The following is a 21,931-nucleotide window of genomic DNA, read 5'->3' on the forward strand; positions in this document are numbered from 1 at the left end:
CAAGCTATGCACTCCTAGTCCATATTCACCTGTAACTAAAACTTGCCTTCCAAAGAATTAGGAATCTATCTCTCTTTATGCTATTTGTTTCTTATTTGTCTTTTGCTTACCAAAAGACTTTTTAAATAAAAAATTGTAATGAATTTCCCATTTCTTCTTCGATGTGATAATAAATTACTACTTAATAATATATTAGATTAAGCAAGTTTTAATTTTGCTTTACCTGTAACAGCCTGCTCCATACATGCAAGGTGTCCTCTTATGCTTGATCTGTTTGGAGAGCTCTGAAGCATCAAAGCTTCCAGTTGAATCAGAAATTTCAGTCTTGTAATCCAAATTTGTATCAGGCTCATGAGTCTCTTCCTCAGCACCATAATTCGGAGAAGTTCCGCCCCCGTGAGCTTGCTGGCTTGTAGAACCAGTAATCTGTTCTTTCTTTTCCATTTCCTCAATTCTACCTGATTTACTGGAGATCTGACCTGTTGCTTTAGATCTTTTACTATTCAGCTGCCTACTTTTTTTTTCCATAGAACTTCCAGGGTTTTTTGTTTCAGTCCTGCCATTTCCTTCCACGTTTCTCATGGTACTCTCAAGAGGAAATGTAGATGTATTCTGTGGAACAAGGTTACATTTTGAAGGACCTGAACATTTACACTCTTCAGAATTAAAAGCATTAAGATCAAACTGTCACTTCTCATCATTTTCTCCAGTTTTCAAAATCATCTCTGCTTTTCACAAATCAGCTACTGAACTAATACAGTTGTCAAATGAAAGATTTAAGTTAAAATACACACATAAAACAATGGAAAATTTATCCTTGAGCTCCTGCTCTCTGCCTTTGTTCCCTCACAACATGAATAGGCTCCTCTCCCACCCCACCACCACAGATTGTGAATAATTTAAGAACTTCTTTGGGAGTGCTTCTCCTTAGTGTGGGTTATACATGTGAAGATATGATAGACTCTAGAATAACATAATTCCCGTAAAAAAAAAAAAAAATCAGTTTTAGTCCTTTAAGTACTGAGATATCGGGAGATAATGGAATCAGTATGTACCTCGAGATTAACCCCATCTCTCATGCACCTTAAATGCTTTAGGTCAGAACTCTATCTGCATGATAAAACCGTTTGTTAGGAAATACTGTCATGCAAAAATTTCACTTTTGACAAATCCTGCATTGTAAGTTTTGGAATATATACACACTTAAAATCAAAGATACATCTATACCTTAGAAAAAGAATATGTGATAACACAACCAAAACCAGTGCATTGTACAGATAAAGGCACTATCTGGAAGTACACAAATACTGAGGGCTGAACTACTTTGATACACTACTGAACAATTCGAAGTCTATACTCTCTACAGCTTATTACGTGGAGGTTCCCCTCCAATAAACTTATCTTCATCTTACAGCGATGTATTTGGAAGAGCTTGAAAATCAGCGAGTGGTTTCCTATTTGATTTTGTTGCTTTAAACACAGGAGTAACAAAATGTTAACCAAAACCAGAGACAATTATATTTAAGAAGCAAGACAGGCAAATGCAGCAAGATGATCAAGAAAAGGCAAATTCAGCATTAATATCAAATGATCCTGACAACAGCATATTTAGCAAGTCAACTCAGAGATAGAGAAGACTCCATTATCTGAGACTCACAAAAAAGGCCTGGCAAACAACCTTAGTTTAGGAAAATAAGCCTTCATTTGCAAGAAAAACGATTACATTTTTTTTCTTAATTTACCTCTCCCTCTTGTGACTAGTCTCTACTCCATACTTTTAATCCATTCCATACATAATTGGATAATAATCCATTACATAATGAGAGTAAGTCTATTCAATCTTACTATCAGGACTAATTTTTTTAAAAGATTGTATTCGGGCAAAACTATGAACAGGAGTTCCAATAATCCCCACACTACTTATAATGTGTTAGACCCCACTACCACCTGGCAGCTGGCTGCAACTTAGACAAATTAAGATTCTTTTTACTTCTTTCCCTGCAATAGACTCTTCCAATCAGCTCATATGTAACAGCAGGAAAATTATTTTGAGTTTGATATCAAAACTTAAATCTTTTAAGCTTTCTAGGAATATTAATTTTGCTTGCACTAACAAATGATTTTTCCCGAGAAGTTCTAAAGATGCTTTCTTACATTGTGTTTGAGATAAGAATGGTTTATGAAATTATTTAATAGGAAGAAAATAAGTAAGGTGTTATACTTCGAAACTGCAAAATAAGATTTATGTAATCTCTCATTTATAATCTGACAAAGAGAAAGCAGTGCTGCAGTTAACGTACCTATTCAACAGAGCTTACCACTCAGAACACCTCTTGAAATTAGAAGATACTACTATATCAAAACTATGCCAGAGAGTAAGCTCTCTATGAGATCACTTCAATTAAAGATTTAAATAAGATTTTTTTAAAAGTAATAGTAATTTTCACTGTCAAACTCATTAAACATACTAATTAATTGCATACTGAAGTATTTTATCAGATACATAATATGCACAGCAATTTTTCTGTCAGAGATTAGAAGCTCCTCTAGAGGTTATTCATTTAAGAAAAAGAATATTCAATACAAGCCACAGTTTGTTCTCATTAGAACATGCTTTTGTTTATCATTGATAATGGTCCTTGTCTTTTCATTATTAGCAGAGCGTTACTAGTAAGCACCTAACTGCCTATAAAGCAGTTTTACTTTGCAGACACACAGACACATTGACCAGCCAGACTCACTGCAATGGACTGCTCTTGACTTCAGATAATTTTTGTGCGTCAGATTTTTAAATATAGGCACAGCCACATTCCCTGCTATCTTTCTTCAAAACATAGCAGTTGCTATGCCACATACCGTAGATTTCCAATCATGAAACTTAACCAACTAGAATGTTACTAGGCTGGGCAAAATTCAGAGTTACATTACATCAGTTTTGTACCATCATCTATCCCTAAAAAAGGCTCTCAGGAAAAGAAATCACACACCAAGCCATTCCGCATCACTTGCTGTAAGGCAAGAACAACGTTCTGTAGAACATTCAGGGTTTAAATTCTAGGTCCTGTGAAGGAGGTACAGAAAGCCACCAACAGCTCTCTGAAGTCAAGTAGCTCTTCCAGGATCCTTGCGGCAAAGTGAGCTGGCACTTCAACATAATCACTCGAACACAACAGATTACATACAGAACACACAGAGCATAGACCCAACCTTAAACTATGGCATTGCCAACTACATTCATATTTCTTGAAATAACAGAGTTTTGCCTTGAGCAAAAACAATTACCTGAGAGTAAGGGACAGTGATGGAAAGACAGCCCTCTTGATACTGCTCTTCATCTTTACAAGCCTCTGTAATTTCTTCAGAAGTCAATCTTCTTCTCTTCTGCACATTTATTTCTCTTTTTGATGGTTTTATATTACTTTCTTCCCTTCCTTGGTCTCTTTCCATACCACCACCTTTAGGAGAAAAATGAAAGGGTACTTTTGGAATGCAACTTTTACAGTGAAATCCTGATCACATTAGAAATCTAGAGCTTTCTAAGATATAGGAATAGGTGAAAAACGATCCTAAGCAGAACACTGGGCAAAAAGCATGAGAGATGGCAGTAGCTGTTCACATACTCGTTCAGTAACACGTTTGTCACTTCCTCTCCTCTCAAGCAGACTCTGTTTATGAGCATTTCCATTGCATGTTTTAGACTGAAATGGATGCTTGAGAAGAAATTCTAGGAAAAAATTTGGTTTGTGGTAAAGGATATTTTAGACTGATCATATCAGTACGACTGATAAATTGTCAATTACACAATAGCAGCTGATAAAGTAAATGAAATATCCAAGGATGCTTTTTTTGATATAAACCTTTCCTGTAACCATTGCTTAGGACTACCAATATAAACACACAAATGTAAATTATGACAAAACAGAATCATTGTGCATCTACTTGTCTACTCAATCACATCACACTTTACCATGCGATCAGCTAATAACTGATGGAAATTCAGAGAACACTGTTCTGCTTCAGGAAACATGTTCTCTAGACTAAAGTATCTTCCAGATACACAGATAGGAGACAAGCAAGGCAATTGTCCCATTTTTATTATGGCCCCACCTGCTGCAAAATGTATTCATAAGGAAAATATTTGTTGCCGTTTTATACAGCTTCAAAATCTCTTCCCTTTGAAAAAATAAAGACATCACAAAGACACTTGAGGGAAGCAAAGAGTTTTTGCACATTTTAATGTCAGGCCTCAAAACAACAAATCAGTGCTCCCTTTCTAGTAGAAAGGGAAATACGAAAAGGAAAAAACTAAACAGTCTTTTTGTTCTACTCTTTTACTTTTCCTGTTCTTCATTTTGTGACAAATGACATTGATTTTTCAAAAAAAGGGTAATAGACAACTCTATTTGCCTGGAGAAGACAAGAAAGGTTCAGATAAAAGTTATGGCTAATGTCTTATAAGTGCTCTAACATAAGGCCAGGGGGGAAGCCAAGAAGAAAGCGGAAAGGTTAGAAGAGAGATGTACTGCACTGAGTTTAGAACAGAGTAAGAAACAAACAAGGAAGGAGTTAAAGAACAACAGGAGCAAAATAACCTTCTTTTCACATTCTTGGTCAGTTGTACCAGAATTAAGAGCAATTGCTGACTATGTTACAGGTAGTGAATTAAGTCCATACAACCTGTCTAAGAAATGGGATAGGATCACAAACAGATCGCTCTGTATACCAATAACTTAGAAAGACAATAGAGAAACTCAGGTCCACAAAAACCTTTGGAAGATGGTAGTTACGACCAGCACTGCAGAGAGCGCTGTCTTAATGTTGGAGCGATGCTGTGGAAACCCTAAAATAGTTAACAAGACTCAAGGACAAGCAAGAGAGGATATCATAAAACAGTATTGAAAAGCACAATCAGCTCCAGCTAAATAACCTCGAGGAAACCAGGACACTTTGAAGAATGAGAGGTGCAGACAAGACAAAAAAGCAGAATAACCCAGAGTAACCTTACATTCATTAAGGCTTATTAACATATTAAACTACACACCCCTAAACGAGTAATGAGATGGAAATGACGTGATAATGATGCTACCGCCTTCTTCTCTGCTTCTCATGCTAATTAACAGGAATGTTAAAGCGCAAGCACAGAGCAAATATGTGATGTAATAAAAATTGTAACCAACCAAAAAAATTGTACAAAATACTCCCTGAAAGTGTGTATAAATAAAGAATGTGCAGGGAAGAAGGCGAGCTAGTTTTGTGGATCTACCACCTAGCACCCATCTCTGCAAAGAAATTAAATAAACAAGTATCTCAACCCTGTGTGTCTATTAGGTGCTTGCACACTAGGTAACAGCACCCAGGTTTAGGACAACATTAAGACAGAAAGGTAAAAAATAACACACTCTCTCACCCTCCTCCCTTCCCACGCTCCCCTTCTCTCTCTCTCCCTCCTTCTCTTTCCCCTTCTACCTTCCTCTCCCTCCCCTTCTCTCCTTCTCCCTCCTTCTCCTTCCCCTTCTACCTTCCTCTCCCTCCCTCTCTCTCCTTCTCCCATTTCTTTAGTCACAAGCTCCCAGTGACTAAAGTTGGACATGCTAGAAAATGTTCTTGGAGTTGTGCCAATATGGCAACCTTGTCTGTCCCTGACATAGACTAGGCATGCTATTCTGCTGCTGCTACTGCTGATACAGCAGTACTTACTTTGGCAAGAAACACGTACACTGCAAAAAACTGCTCCTAGAAAGAAATTTTGGAATAGTGATCCAATACGACTTAGTTACAGTTTACAAACGCACACAACCTCTGCACAAACACCTCCAACACCCGTGAAACTGGGAGAACCTATGGGCAATACATCAGTGACTTAAATGTGAATGATACTTGGAATTAAATGTACAGAAACTGCCTAGAATTTACACCCTAAGCAAAACACGAAAGTTTATAGGAATGGGCTCAAGAACATCAGATGGTCAGCAGCCCTAAAAGAGTTATAGCTGGTATAAAAAGGGGAACAGGAAGAAGAACTAACTGATCAAAAAGAACTGTATAATGCCTATTTGACTGATGACAAAAGAGACAACAGAATTCAGTCTATGTCACCTGCTAGGCCCAAAATGTGGAGAGAAAAGTAATAAAAACTTTCTACTACCACATTTATAATTTAAAAAAAGGAAATCAAAGCAGATTAATGTATATTAGTATGCAACGGTACTGCACTGCACATCTACCTTCTTTCACTACAGGGTCAGAAAGCCTCTGAACCATGAGGTCTCCTTTCAGCATCCAAGATGGTAGCACTCTCTTTCTTTGAATACATTTTAATTGTTTGCATTCACGATCATCCGGAGATGGCACCTGAAACAACATTTACTGTTCAGTATCTTTTTCCAGTCATAAAAGAGGAAAAAACAAAAACTAGAACACAAGTTTGCACACAGTTATGTCCTTCAAACAAAGCCTGTATTACTTTCAAGGTGGTGCCAGTTACCTGAAAATTTTCATTGTTCCCACTAACTCAGAAAAAAAAAGAACATTTATAGAAGTCTTCATTCAATGGAAAACACCTTAGCCCTTTGGAACAAGTATGTAAGAGACTACAGACTAAAACTTCAATGGAACAGCTTTGCCAACACCTTGCTATATAGTTTGCACATACAGAGATAGCAAAACAGCAAGTTTAATATAAACAAATGCCTATTTGTCAAAAAGCAGAGAAGTCTTGCCAGTATTCTTTCAATTCTTCTGTTAAGAAACCATACTTTAAATCTTGTCTAGAAAAATAAATTAAATAAACCAAACTCATGTTTAGTACATGCTTATTTACTGAGAGTGATACTGTCTGTCTGAATTTCTATTTAAAAAGTGGTAAAGATCTCAGCTTCAGTAAGTCTCACATTTCATTTACTGTATTTAGTCATTATCGACAGTCAAATCATGCTGTCCACATATCCCTTCTTGCACTATATTGCTAGAAACACAACATAAGATTAAAGAAAAATCCCACTGGCTCCAAATACTAGCTATCAGACTGCCTGAAAAATGGTTATTTGACTCAGCAAGAGTACTAGAACAAAAATCACTTGCTTTGAAAACTCTGTTCGGTTGGGCAGGATGCTGGCTGCCAGGGAAAAACAGGAGGGTTATTTATTATTTATTCGTGTTCTTATGGGTCTTGGCAATACAACTCAATCACACCTGTACGACTTAAAAGAAACAGGTTGCTAGTACAATACAAACAGATATTACTTAAAGCCGGCACAAGACATCTGCAGTCTAGCTGCAGTATCTCCAAAGAGAAATTTCAGAAGCTTTTAGGCAGGGTGAAGGAGCAGTCATTCATTTTTCTAGGGCTTCACAGATACTTAGGGGGTAGCTCCTGATATACCCCCAAGACCAGAATTTCATGTTGTTTTGTAGTACCAAACTCATCTATAGTACTGTTAGCTCCAAATATTCATGTAGCAACAGCAATTTTCACACATTCCAGAGAACAACTATAATTATAACATACGTATAGACATACATAAAGAATACAATCCAAATCAATAAAAATATGGTATTTTGAGCAAACAACTTTGTCAGAGCTTAGTTCTTGGGGACAAAAAAAAAAGAAAGGTTAACAAAATACAATACCTTTACCTAACTTTCAACCCATACTCACAAATACTAATATTTAATGAAATGATTAAGCACTCACCAAATGTCTGCAAGCAGTCTCAGTTTTTCTTAGTTCTGTGGTTCCCTGGACCTCAGAACTGGAACATTCTGGTTCTATTAAAGATGGACTAGAAAACATTTTAATAGGATGAACGCTTGGCGTTTCTTCTGCATTAGCCTCCTGACATTTTCTGAAAAAAGCAAAAGAGATTTTATCTACTCAAACATATCATGAATATAAATATGCTTGAGTGTTTTTACTCAAGCATAAAAGTACATCTGAACTTTTGCCATTAATACACTTGTAAATTAAATGCACCATGCTACTAAATAAACTTGAAGAAGAAATAAACATACCTTCCTTTCTCACTTCAGTTGAGAGCATGACAGTTTTTGAACAAAAACTTTTTTCAGTCATTGCTGACCCCCATTGTGGTGCAGGTTATTGTTTTTTGTTTGTTTGTTTTTAAAGATGTAAGATATGATAGTCACTGCTATGATAAAACTTTGAGAGTTGAAATTACAGCTTAGAATTTGCTTTACTGGAAACCATTTTGTCAGTTTTTTATAATACTAATCCTTCCTAAATAAATTTTTATACAGACACACATATGAGAAATAGCACAGAAATGTGTATACAAATTATAGACATTCTTCTCACTCTGACCTTTTAATTCAAAAAAGGTACTTGACTCACTAGACATAATCCCTTGCATTCACCTTTGATGTAGTTTTCACACTGCATTTAAGACATTTATCATAGGTTAGCATACAGCAAACTATTTTACCCTAAAATTAAAACAGTATCTCCTTTACTGAAAGCTTTTCTTTCCCCCCCTTTTTTTTTAAAAAAAAAACAAGAACAGTTAAGGTCAAAATGTGAACATCAGTATATAAACCAAACATATCTGACAAATTTTAAAACAAGCAAAAGGCTTCTACTTCTAGCACTATTACTCTTTTCTCTCCAAATGTTACGGAACTATTTAGTATATGAATCATATAACATGGACATGTAGATGACCATGCAAGTCACTTGCCTTTGGAAGGGGTACTTACGAGTTCTTCCTTCATCCAGGAAAGCAATTAATATCATTTGAAATTCACGTAACAGAAAATGAAGAGTATCATGATTACACAAATAAAACATAGTACTAGATGAGCAGAAATATGGCTAATATCAGTAAAAGTAACCAAAGTTAAAATAATATCAAGCACTACTGTTTTCACGTAACATTACCAGGTTTTCCAAGAACAAAGTGCTACGCTAATATATTAACATTCAAAACCATAAGCAAATAGAGGGACACTGTAAACAAATCCTGATCACCACATCTCCAGAACCAAGACCACTTGCTATAGACATATCCTACACTTCACGCTTCCTGAGCATCGCCATTCAAACCGTAACTGAGCTTGATATTACTTAATGATGAGCAGACACATCAATTTTTTTCCATTCAAGACTTACTACTCCTCAAAAAAAAGTTAGAACAAGTCGATAGTGAAAACAGCATAGTTTCTTACAAGTATTGATACCTTACTGTGCTCTCCACAGGATGAGCAGAGAGGACCTTGAAAACGTATTTGTCCACCAACAGAGAAAAGCTATCACCGAATTTCAGTGAGTGCCATTCATGTGCCTCCAGGGGTAGAAGACAGCCATTCTCAGGAGACTGATAAAAACATGGATTTACATGAATCTGTAAGACAGAAAGAACAGCCGGAATAGTTTTTACAGCGTATGTATGTACATTGCTTATATATGTTTGGCTAAGTCTCCCTCCCCCTTTCTGTCATACACAGCAAAGCATTTATGCCACAGTAGTAGCTACAACAATGGTGCAACCTTGAAATGTTAAAGACAAAGGCAGACAGATATACTAGATGCCACTAACTAGTTCAAACAGCTATGCTAGATTTTTAAATACCTATAAATCCTAAAAATGTATTTAAATCTAAATTGAGCCTCAAGAAAAAAAAAATCAGCAAAATTAAACTAAAGGTGAACTGATGTTTTCATCATTACTTCTGTGCAGCTGTTGGTTTAATACATTACAGAAATTCTAAACTTTGTAACTCCAATTAGGCTTGTATTTCATAAACCTGAGCAAGCCTAGCCAGAAAGCCACCAAGATAGCTGGGACCTGGAGAATACGCTGTATGAGAAGCAACTGAGAGAACTGAGCTCGCTCAGCCTGCAGAAGAGAAGGCTGAGGAGGTCCTAATACCCATCTTCCAGTACCTACAACAAGGTTATTAAGGCGGCAGAAGTAGGTTCTTTGCTGAGGAGCATGGCAGGAGAACAAGAGACAGTACTCACAAATAGAAACAGGAGGTTCTGGCTAGATAAAAAGAACAAAACTTTCATGATGGTATGTAAGTACTAGGACAAGTCAACCAGAAAGGCTGTGGAATCTCCATCCTTGAAAACTTCCAAGATCAGGCTGGACAAAGCCCTAAGAACCCTGCTGTGAATTCAGTGCCATCCTGCTCTGGGCAGGGAGTTGAACCAAATGAACTGGCAAATCCCTTCCAGGCTGAATGATGCTACAAGTAAACAAGCCTAGTCCAATACCTCTCACACAGAGGACACCTGAAAGTATATGAATTAACACAGGTAGGCCACCATCCAAAGAACAAATTTACTGATTTTCCACAAACAAAGGCATGAGAAATCATCCGATCTAAGCTTTCAGATATCAATAATTAGAGACTTTCTTATATATCAAGTAATTAATTCACAAAAAAATTACTGTACGTTTTACACAGTCACTGAGAAAACTACAATTATCCTCATTATGTGAAATTAAACACAACGGAAAAGTCTTATTACTCAACTTGTTTGACCTTGAAATTGAACAGAGTAACAGCAAGTGCTCAGCCAGATCTGTATAACTTGCCATCATCCAAGTCTGGGAATCTGACTTTTATAAAATCTGGGATCAAATTTACCAGAATACCAGTAACTAACAGAGGAGAATCATAGCTCAGGTTTACAGGGTTAACAGCATGGGGATAAAGAACTAGGATGCAAACTCCTACTTGCATACAGCTCTTACACCACAAAGTCTTAGGAAAAGTGAGGACCAAATCAGAGAACTACAGCTCAGAGCAGAAGGGACAGGCCTGTGGTGACCAAGTAACTCCATGCACCATTTCCAGTACTGGTGAACTGAATAGGAACTTATCTGTACAAACAGAAAATAACTACAATCATAAATAAACATTATTGCATAGTCTGTCTGGAAGATTTGAATCAACTGCAATTATATAAAGATTTGAAGAGTCAGTTACTGCACTAACATTTCAAAAAAGACAAAAAAAGAAAAGGGAAAAAAAACTCAGTTATGTTTAAAACACCCCTCTATAACACCAGTTGAATTTATTTGCAAACAGCAGAATATATTCTTTATTCAAAAAGTTGTAAATTCTGAGGTTTTTTTTGAAGAAGGGTGAGGAAGGAAAATCACTGTACAGAACAGATTCCATCTCAAAAGGGTAAACAGGACAACAAACAAAGTAATATTTAAACCTCTACAACGTTTTATTTTTCTTTAACTCTCCTACTTACATAACTAAAGTTATTAGATATTATCTGAAGACAAAAGCAACACAGTAACACGACAATTACGGAAAAGACTACAGAAAGAGACAAAAGAGAACTGAATGCTACTTTCAGATGAAACGTAACATCACATGAATATCTGAAAGTAATTACAGTATTTATAGCCTGGCTTTATAGGCATAATCAAAATAAGATCTAAGTTACCGGTTTGATGCGAACATGGCTACCCTCCACATCCAATATGGCATGTTTTCTGGATACTCGCTTATCTGTAATCTGGAAGGAAGATACAACTAGTTTGAAAGCCATATTACCTCAAAGTCAATATAGATTCCTTTTACATCAATTTTTCCAAGTTATCAGATGTAACTGAGCACAATTTTAACAGAACATATGTTTCAGGCATTACATTGCTCCAGACTGTTTTAAAATACTAATGAAATCAAAGTAACTTTCCAAAATTCGATTCTGTACTAAAAGTCAGATAATAATGTTAAGATACAGTTTTCATAACCAGATACCTGATTAATCCAGCAGTTCTTAACAAATTCTCACCAAAAGACTATAAGTCTGCAGCTCCGAGATGAGAACATTTACTTGGGTACTTGAAGCTGGTTTTAAGTCTCAGTTCAGCATCAGCTTTGAACTGATTTTTCACCATAACATCAAAACTCTTTTTTTTTCTTTAATACTTTGTCCCTACACCAGTCAACTCACTAACACAAGAGGATTAAGAAAAAGAAGTGTCATTACTGTTCTATTCAAGAGTTGTTGTACTCCTTTTCACAGCTTTTTTGCATTACACAGAAAGCACATGCTTAAAGTACTTTTTACTTCATCATCAAGAGAGGCACAAGAAGCCAAACTTTGCCTCATGCTACTTCCCAAACAGATCCTTTCGGGTGCTTTTCAAGAGGTTCCAGTTCTGTATTTGCTCCCTCTAAATTTTTTTCAACAGTGATGGAGTTGTCAGTGTACAAAGACAGGGCAGTATTGATCAGGTATCTACGGATCCAGTTTTTGCCCCTCTAAACTCATCATTAAAACACCTTAATAATTTTCTTTACATTTTGTTATGCATTTGGAAAAACAGCACTTTCCAGAATTAAAATTTTAACTTGATGCTTTGAGTCAATGTGCACAAACAAGAAAACAGAACCACTATGAAAGGAGAGAAGACTAAGTAAAGTTGTTTGGGGGGGTGTTGTTTTTTAATTACTACATAACATCATACTGTTCTGTATCTACAGCAAGACATACAAAGGAAGGAAGCAGTTCTGAGGGGCTGTTTGCAAGAGTTTTTCTTTAAACGAAAAAAATCAAAGGCATTTTAAAGAAATTATCACTCAAATTTGAGAAGTGACCTTCAAATTCCAAAGGAAAAAAAATGTAATGAGTCTGAAAAATGGGAGAGCACTACAATTTGTAAGTAGTAGTTTTCAACCACAGGCAAAGAGCCATTCAGGTGGATAAAGGCAAAACAAGCATATGCTCAACTGTTAACACCTTAGTATTCTATAATTTTATAGTCATTATCATAGTGATCACAACATCACACAATACAAAAATCATTTCACTATTTAGATCCTACAGACCCACACTGAACTCCCTGTAGTTGCATTTATTTATGCCACCTAAAAATTTAGCCTGATCTTCAAATAATTTTAAAAGCCTGTTTTTGAGGTGTTAGCTATCAATAAGAGTTTCTCTCTCAGTTCTTCCAATTAGAGAAGAATGGACTACAATTTCAACTATATTTTACATATTTATTACTCTCTGCTTCCAGAAGGCTTACACTTAGAATATTCACCTAAAACTACAGACTCAAAAGAACTACCAGTACTTTTCGCATAGATTTGCTTAAAAAAAAATAGAATTGTATTTCACATAATCAAGAAAGCTACAAAAAGCAAACTGCCATCTCAAAAAAGAATTGTTTTTATTACAGAACTGACAGATTAGGCAGCATAGAAACGGGCACACTGCAGCTACCTATGCATTTTAGAGTCTTTGATCCAATGTTTTACATAAATCTTAGATGTATAAGCTCTAAGTGGTCAAGGGTACAGGCTAAGGGATGTCAACATCACTACTGGTATCAAAATACTCTGCCCAGAGCAGGCAGAAGTCTGCTTCAGAGTCAATGAAATACAAGTATCCCAACACTCTGCTACTGTGACAAAACAGAGCTCCCAACAGAGCACATCTCCTATAGAGCAGCTAATGTTTGCATTTTCCAAAAGATCAGTGTCTGGGGAAAATGAGAGAACATTTTGACAAATTGCTAGTCGCCCACTACTTCTACCTAAGAGTCAGTACACTCCAGAAATGGTCATTACATACCATGCTGTCATTATATTGACGTTATACAGTTTTAAGGGGATAGCTGATGTGCGTGGCAATAGGAAGCGTACTTCTGCCGCACAAACTGTCCCACAACATCCAGAACCCGTATCTGAGGATGCCTGCTTCCTCTAGAGGACTTTCACTTCTGCTTGGAGGCAGAAAGTGGAGAATATAAACTACATACTAAAATCTGCAGTGTCTGCTCCTCTTTGTGTGCCAGCACAAATATACAGAATTCCTAAGTTTGTATAATACAGCACATGAGGATGCTGCTCTTGCGGCTTGACGAAGATACAAGGCACAGCAAGAGCGCATGTAGAAGTTAATCACAGTCACGTTCCAAAGAGGAGGAGTGAAAGAAATGTACGATCACCAGGGAAACAGTAAGTCAGCAAGATTTTTAAATTAAAGATTCGATAGGGTAGAAAAACCCTCTGAATTATAGGCCGTATCATCACTGGCACGACATTAATTGCAGAAATAAAGAAAAAAAATAAAAGATGCTCTTACTCTTGCGTTATCAGGATAGTGTAGTAGACCAAAAGAATAAGGCGAATTTTCTTCTTTTTAATCACTTTGAAAAACCTGATTCAGGTTATAACAAACATCAGCTAAGCAGAAACCAGTATTACAGTCCTAGAGAAGCGCGCACACAAACTCAGAACCTCCTTTGCTTTAGTACTTTGCTGTGACACCTGTGATATTTACAGCGTTTTATCTGAACCTGCCACATCCCACTACCCTTATTCTACAGATTTACTGGATACCTACTTGCCAGAAGCCCCTAGACTTTTGAGTAGGACTGCAGACATAACCAACTTTATCATTCCATCATCTTTCCAGACAGTGTGTGAGAAAAATTTTTTCACCTGCCTATATTATTGCTTCCTTAGTAATAAACAGGAAATCCCTTCTCTCTGACCTCCTTGTCAGCTCATTCCCATGTCCCACGGAAGAGCCCTTCAGGGGACGAATGACCGTATCGACCCATACGTTTTCCTGTCCCTGCCCCTAGCCGTTAACCTCAGGAGTCTTTGCAGGACACCAGTGAAAAGAAGAGGCAGCAGTAGTATCGTGCAACACTGGTCAGGAGCTACATGATTTTTTTTTTTTTTTTGATATAAAAATAATTGAAATGTCTGAAAGAATACAGGAAGAGGACATTAGTTTGGCTCTTCGATAGCGGACAAATGCGGGAAGATCGCATTTACCCAGCGCTGCTTTTTAAAGGCAAGAATTTCCACCTCCTTGTTTTGAAAATAACCGTGACTTCTCGTGACGCACAAATCAACGGAAACTACGAGAAAGGGCCCGAGAGGAGCAACGACCCCGCCGCTGGGGGGACACCGAGGGGGCGGCTCGGCGCAGGCACCCCGCCCGCTCCGCCCCGCACTTACTCCGAGCAGGGGGCCTCTTCCCAGCACGGTCTCCCCGGGCGGCAGGGCCACAGAGCAGCCCCCGTCCGCCGGGGCTAACCGCACCGCAGCCATGGCATGGCGCGCCCCGCCCCGCCCCGCACGCAGACACAGCCGCCGTTGGCGTTTAAATCCCCGGAGCCCCGCCTTCCCCCCCCCCAGTGTCCCGGAAGTTGCAGTCTCTCAGCGCCGCCGCTCCCCACAACAGCCCACGGCGGGGCGGACTACGAGTCCCAGCATGCCCCGCGCCACCTCCCCCCTCCTCCCTCCGGCGACGCATGCGCACAGCGGAGCCCGGCTTGGGCTGTCAACAACACCCGCTGCTCATGGCGGAGGCATTTAAAAACCAACGGAAACCGGCGGCGCGCGGTCAGGTACCGCGGGGCTGAGGAAGGGGGAAGGGGGCGATGGTGGTGGAGAAGAACAGCTATTAAACATGAAGTGCTCGGAAAGGCCAACTTAAAGCCTTGATGACGAGCCGACGACACGTTAATTATGTCACCAAGACAATAGCGGTAATTTCGTTTAGGCAGCCGTAATGCAGGGTGTTCGTTGATTGTTTTGCAGTGCTTTCATCACTCAGGCTTACTGATCTAGTTTAACAAGAACTCAAAAGTATGCAGAAAACGCCCAAGAGGAATAAACAGTCATTTGCTTCCTCTGAGGAACCAGCAGTTCTTCCTCTGGACAAGAAAAAAAGAGAAAGTCAAGATGACTTTGTAGCACTTTTGCCTCCAGAAGTCTGCTTTCAAATCTTCAATGAACTTGACATTCAGAGCCTGTGTAACGCAGCGATGACATGTAAGAGCTGGAATCATGCTATTGAGAATAATGACTGTTTGTGGAGAAGTCACTGTTTAACCGTAAGGGCTGTCTGTCAACGAGAGATTGATTACGATCGACTAAATGGATATTCATGGAAGGTAAATTTAACGTGAATGACTAAGTGTTGGCAACTGAATAGTTTTGGGGATTAACAATAGAAGTATATAGAAAAAATCTGTTCAAGATCAGTGACAAGTGTTTGGAGAACCACATATTAATTGGTGTAGTTCAGTAGAGAAATTGAACTGGAAATCTGGTTAAATATGCAAAGAAATAAGCGTAAGGCTATTTTGTTGCCTATCTAAAACCACATTTGGCCTGCCTAACAAGTTCTGTTTAATCCTCAAGCTGTCAGAAGCATCCCCTCCCAGAGAGCAGGCAAGCTGGCTTGTACAGCATCAAAACTGAGGTCTTGCCATCACATCAGAAAGGTTGAATAGCCCTATTACAGAAAAAAGGCCATATCCTAATATGGAGGCAGGAGAGAGAAAAAAACAACATACCCCTTCTAATGTTCTCTAGTAGTATTTCACTGGAATAATTCTACTTGGGAAGGATGAGTTCCTGGGGTTCATTCTAGATGGCTTTACCTCAGCACATGTTGAGCCACATGCACTCAGGAGCAGGAATTTGGGGTTACAGCTGCTCTGAACGACCAGGAGCTAAACATGCTGGAAGCTCCATCACTGAGTCCTGTCTGCAAACTGAAGTAGATCGGAAAAGAAATGGGTTCAGACACTCCTCTGAACTAGCAAGAGAAAGATCTCCACCTCATTTTAGTTGGTGTGTCTCAAGGCAGGGCAGAAGGGGGAGAAGAAAAAAAAAATGCAGACTCCTTCTAGACTCTTACCTTTTAGGAGAAGTGTTTTGGTATGAGGCAAAGCCTTGAGGAGGGAGTGGTTGCCCTCTTCCGAAGCAAGCAACAGCACCACTCCTCTGGGATTTGAAAATGTTATCAAATGCAAGGGCTTTCCTCTTCTCATACAGTAGTTTCCAAAGCTCTCTGCACTGTTTTTCTCTTTTGAAGAGGGATTTGAGGTAGAAGCAGTAAACGCACCAGGTCAACATACTCTTGCACTAAAAGTTTAGCTGAATAGAAGAATTCAACCAGCCTGCATTACAAACGGGCAAGAGTTATTTCCCCATCATCTTCACCCTCTTTGAGGCAAGAAGTTATTCTCAACCTATCTTAGGGCAAAAAAAACCACATAAATAGACAAAGGGCTGCTTCTCATCAGTGGCATGCCTTTCTGGTCTTAGGATATAGATATCCACATCCCAAATCCTTTTTCTGGCATTACCCTTCAGTTCTCCCAGTTCCAACGCAAGACATTTGTATTGAATACAACTCAAATCCATTTATTTTCAGGATTTTAGCTGTCTGTTTTTCCATCAGATCACATTACTGAGAAACTATTGGAAAAGCAAAGTCAAGCAAGAATGGCTCAGCGGGAAATATAGTAACGTTCATTCACGCAGCAGCTTGCCAGAGAAAAGCATGTATCCAATGGATGTTGATACTTGGGGAGAAATCCTGGAAGCAGAACTAGAGAGATGAGAAAATAGTATAAGGTTCTTAAGTTGCAAGAACCAGCATCAACAACTCACACATGACAGACTGCCAAACTGTAAATATTTTGCCCTTTAAATTACTTGTATTTGCAAACATGCAGTGAAAGCTTCTCAGAGAAAGATATATTTACATGACTTTTTTTTTACTTGCACTTTATCAGATTGACTTTTTGTAAAATTCTACGTAAACCTAGATATTTTAATTTTATATTGTAAATTATCTATATTGTTAAACAGATGTTTATGTGGATTGTACTTTCAATTTGCACTTTTTTGAAAAAAAATTTTAGAAACTGTTTGACTTGAATGAAATGTATTAATTCAGCAGCACATTAATGAGAGTCTAGAAGAGAAGGGTGGGGGAGAAACAAATCCATACACCAGGAAAAAAAAAAGGAAAAAAAACAGTAGACAGCCACTTCAGGAATAGCTTAACTTCACCCATTTTGTCTCAAGTGACAGAGCCTTCAGAAGGGTCCTTCCTAAAGCTCTGCATATTGAGGAACTGGTATTCATCAGCGAGACACTTCCACTGCTTTGCCATGCCAGCCATGAACTTTCTGGATTAAGACTTAGAGTGAGGCGGTGGACAAGACTGAAGCAGCCACAGAACAGGCAGCCTCTGCCATTAGCCATACATTTTTGTCATTTGCCTGAACAGGTATCTGAATAGGAAATAAAACATAATTTTAACACATTAAACATAATTCACATTCTGACTACAAAAATACACAAAGCTGCATTGTCTTGGGTGGTTTCAGCACACTTGGAGACAATCAGGTTTTTTTGACGTTATGATTGCCCATCTCAGACTTACACTATAGCCACTGATTTTTGACACTGACTTAAAAATCCTGCTAATAAGAGAGGTAGATCCCTATCACATTAGTCAACGTAAAAAAGGACTAGAAAACCAATCGTTACAATTTGTTATGAATGCCACCTTTACCGAGCTACACTTCGCACTAAAGAGAAACAGTAACTACAAAATGGTGGGAAGACAGCTTATTGCTTTATGTATTTCATTGCCTGCAAGACTCAGTCACCGATCTGTGAATATGAACTGATTTCAAATTACTTTCTGTGGACTTTGGCAAAACACTTACCAGCAATATATAAGCAGGAGCGTCCCACTGTGAACATTAGGTTAAATGGCACTATCCAGGCCCTTGTTGGATGTAGAGTCTACTTAAAAACAAAATTCAGCCTCTCTTTTAATGTAGCCCAACAACACTAGATGGAGCAGTAGAGCAGTTCTGCTCTGGAAAGGCATACTGTGGTATTCTTGGCTAAGTTCCAGTAAGGCTTTTTTTTGGCTGGTGGCAGTGGTGTTTATACTCACATTCAGCTTAAGTGAATTTTATTTTCTCATGGCTATTTAGCCATTGCTGAATATTTAGTGAAACCATCCTCCTCCTTGTAAGCAGCTGGGCTCTCAGGCTGTTTGTTTCCAGCTGCTGATATCTACAGGCCAAGGAAGGACAGAAAAGCCAAGTGAAGTTGGAAATTTTTTGGAAATAAAATGCTTCCAAGAACAACATTTTATTTGATACCCTTCCTAGTTTGTAGCATTCAGATTTCAATAAAATCCATCCATCTCCCTCAACTTCCTACATTTTCCCCCCCATTAAAATAGGGGGTTAGGTTCATTACTAGCAGTACGCTTTCTACTTGGTAAGTAGCTATAAGTTGAGATAGCTTTCTTGTCAACAACACTGTACGATATATGATAATGATAGCTTTTTCTTTTATACTTCTGCAATACATTCCTTATCTATAAATATTAGTCCCAGGATCAGGACCCCCATTGCACTAGCTTTTGAAGATGAACGACCTCTCTCTTAACAGCCAAAAAAAGATGATGCTGTTGCTAAGGTCTTACGTTGGTCTTTGTAATGGAAGCAATGCTCATAGTTCACTAAAGCTTGAACTATAACCCTTCCCCCAAATGCGGCTGAAGAGTAACTCAGAGTAAAGACTACTGCTAAGTATAGCGGGCGTGGCACAAAGTTCAGTGAACTGCTAACACTGCTTCCTTCATAGCTTTAGAGCAGAATACCTATTAATATCCAGCTAGCCCCCCCCCCCCCAAAAAAAGACAAAACCCACATACAACAGTTTTCCACTGAAGATGCTGCCTTACTCTCTGCTCACATTATTTTATAACCTTACTTTAAGAGAGTCAGAAATAAAAAAGGTTACATTTAAATTAATGAGGAAAATAGTAAATCATCACCTGAGTGCCCATTTTATTAAACATAAAGACAGCAGAAGTGCACAATGAGTCTAATCCCTCATCTTTCTCCTTGCCCAGTCTCTCTAGATTACCTCCAATCTTTTTAATTCTCAGCTGTTTAATCACCTCTTTTTGCCCCTTTCCTACTCATCAGCTGTAAGTTTGTCTCTCAGGACACCATTTCTAAATAGAAAAATTATTTTTCTTAAGTCCTGATGCAGGCTTGTTTCAGTGTACACTTTGCAGTATCTTCTCCCCATTCTTCCATGGGCTGAGAGAGACCCGCATCTGTCACGCCTCTGCAACTCTGTCCAGATCAGGTGGCCATCTTTAATCACCCGAGGGGTTAAACTCCCAGCTACGCAGTTAGACACAAGGCCTGGATCTCTAAACTGAGGTAGGAGTGGTGAAAATTCCTCATGGAAATCTATTCTTTGAAAGAAAACCATTTAAATACAAGTTCTCATGAAAATAAAGCATCCCCCCTGCCTCAGCCCCTCCTTTAAGGGTTTTAATTCCCTCTGGAGATTTCACTTCATCAGTTTTGGTCTATTTCCCCCCCCCCCCTTCCTTGTTACCACCTACTCAGTCTCTCAGTTCTATTACAGGCTGAACATGCTTTCTTCCCATTGAACACATTCAGATTTCCAGCAGCTTTGTCACACCCCAGCAGCTTCCCCATCTCTGAATAGCAGTATTTTCTACACCACCAGCTGGTCTGGGCCCGTCTCTTTCCCCTTCCAGCTGCAAGAAAAATTTTGAAGTGCCAGCAGTAGGAAGAACATACCAGTGCTAAAATTAGCAGTAACGCTTAGCTGTCTTTCCCCACATAGTGTCCTCAGAAACTAAGGTCACATATACAAAACCCACCTCCTGCCTTAGGACCCACGTCACTTATCCTCGCACCTAGACGGCTGATAGAAGGTCCCGTTTTGCTTCAATATCAAGCTATCCTGCCACTTTTGAGGAAGTGGAAAGTTTTACTATGGTATACCCCACCTACTGCCCCTAGATATTCATACACCATTTTGACACTGCCACTTTTTCCCCTTTTTCGGTTACTGAAAGATGGCTGAGACACCATCACTCGGGCATCCCGGTAGCCACACATCCTTATTGCCCTTCACCTTCCTGCCCTCTCGTCTTTCTCAAGAACAAGGCTTTCTGAGAGAGTACGTGAATTTGGTGTGGCATACAGCTGCTTCCCTCGCACCCCACTCACTAACTGTATGACGCTTGCTCAAAAGCACTTAAGCTTCTGGGTTGAAAAGAGAGTCTCAAAGTTTTTCAGCTGCCCAAAATGTCCCAAACTGCTGCACACAGCTTGACCTCAAAATGCCCAGCACTGAAGCCCAAGCTGGGGTCCCCAGAAGTAAGAATTTTATTTTTGCATTTCCAGAACGCTAGTGGTTTTTGAACCTCCTCCATGCCTGCTCAGTACCGCAGTGCTCAATTTCTGGAGGGAGGGGAGGGAGGGACTCGCGGTGTGGCTTTATTTCATCACAACCCAGGATATGGCTTAAAAGGCACTGGCATTAAGAGTCAGACTAAATGAGAAGGAAAGCACAGTGCTGCTCATCATCACACAATTTTCGTCATTAGATCATTCAAATGTTAAAGAGAATTTGAACAAGAGAAATGTTCTTCTCAATAGGCAGGCAATAACATTTCATGTCTGTATCCCATTCATCTCTAAGTCCCCACACGATAGGTCTCCCAACTGAAGACAACAGTTATGTCCCAAATCCACCCATCAGCATGCCCTCACTATGCTTCTGTCAGCTCTCAGCGATCAGAGGCAGCTGACCCCAGTCTTGAGCTACGGCTTTGCAATGAAGCCGGAGAAAGGTATTTAAGACTCCTGAGGACACCTTGGCATTTTGAGGTTACTTCTCAGCCTATAGGTCATTCAGAAAAGGCTATTTCAAAAAAACAGCGAAGAAAGCACCTGCTATATTTAGAAGCTGCTGCTGACCCGCAGCTTTGAGTACAAGCACGATGCTAAGAATTGCTACTTTTTCAGGCCTCAGAGCTAGTACCACTGCCACTGTTTTGGTAAACCAACAAACCCAAGCCACAACTCTGGGTTGCAGAGGGAGAGCAAAACTTGAAGGTCCCATGGGTCTTACCAAGACAAAAAAAAAAAAAAAAAAAAAAAAAAAAAAAAAAAAAAAAAAAACACACACCAAGATGACTGTTCTATATACCAGGATATTCTTCATGCAGTTACTTGCAGTCTTTTTTAACTCCTCAGAATTGTCTTGTTCATCACTGCTGCCAATCTTCAACAGCTCTGGGTTACAAACTGAGGGGGGG

General features: G+C 39.0%; 2 protein-coding genes across 4 annotated transcripts in view; one reads left to right on the forward strand and one right to left on the reverse strand.

Annotated features, from left to right (window-relative positions):
* The window catches only part of APLF (aprataxin and PNKP like factor), a 34,633-nt gene extending 19,565 nt beyond the window's left edge, over positions 1 to 15,068 (reverse strand). For 2 of the 3 annotated variants that reach the window (XM_062571402.1, XM_062571400.1), the window contains exons 1-7: positions 14,965 to 15,068; positions 11,426 to 11,497; positions 9,193 to 9,356; positions 7,694 to 7,844; positions 6,225 to 6,351; positions 3,283 to 3,455; positions 224 to 612 (exon numbers count right to left, since the gene is read on the reverse strand). In XM_062571402.1, coding sequence (XP_062427386.1) covers positions 224 to 612; positions 3,283 to 3,455; positions 6,225 to 6,351; positions 7,694 to 7,844; positions 9,193 to 9,356; positions 11,426 to 11,497; positions 14,965 to 15,057 — 1,169 coding nt within the window. In that variant the 5' untranslated portion in view covers positions 15,058 to 15,068. The remainder of the gene's footprint in view (positions 1 to 223; positions 613 to 3,282; positions 3,456 to 6,224; positions 6,352 to 7,693; positions 7,845 to 9,192; positions 9,357 to 11,425; positions 11,498 to 14,964) is intronic. The other variant, XM_062571403.1, reaches the window with a different exon arrangement.
* Positions 15,069 to 15,274: 206 nt separating this feature from the next.
* Positions 15,275 to 17,625, forward strand: FBXO48 (F-box protein 48). The gene is made up of 3 exons (XM_062573462.1): positions 15,275 to 15,356; positions 15,550 to 15,905; positions 17,204 to 17,625. The coding sequence occupies exons 2-3, from the start codon at positions 15,600 to 15,602 to the stop codon at positions 17,363 to 17,365; spliced, it is 468 nt and encodes a 155-aa protein (XP_062429446.1). The 5' UTR covers positions 15,275 to 15,356; positions 15,550 to 15,599; the 3' UTR covers positions 17,366 to 17,625.
* Positions 17,626 to 21,931: the final 4,306 nt, after the last annotated feature.

Source organism: Rhea pennata, chromosome 3 (assembly GCF_028389875.1).
Source record: "Rhea pennata isolate bPtePen1 chromosome 3, bPtePen1.pri, whole genome shotgun sequence".
Classification (NCBI taxonomy): Eukaryota; Metazoa; Chordata; class Aves; order Rheiformes; family Rheidae; genus Rhea; species Rhea pennata.

What these genes read in the sequence shown, in the direction of transcription:
- FBXO48 (XM_062573462.1), top strand. Translation starts at nt 15,600, where the DNA reads ATGCAGAAAACGCCCAAGAGGAATAAACAGTCATTTGCTTCCTCTGAG. An exon ending in TAAATGGATATTCATGGAAG is followed by an intron (nt 15,906 to 17,203) that starts GTAAATTTAACG and finishes TTTTTCCATCAG; the next exon opens with ATCACATTACTGAGAAACTA.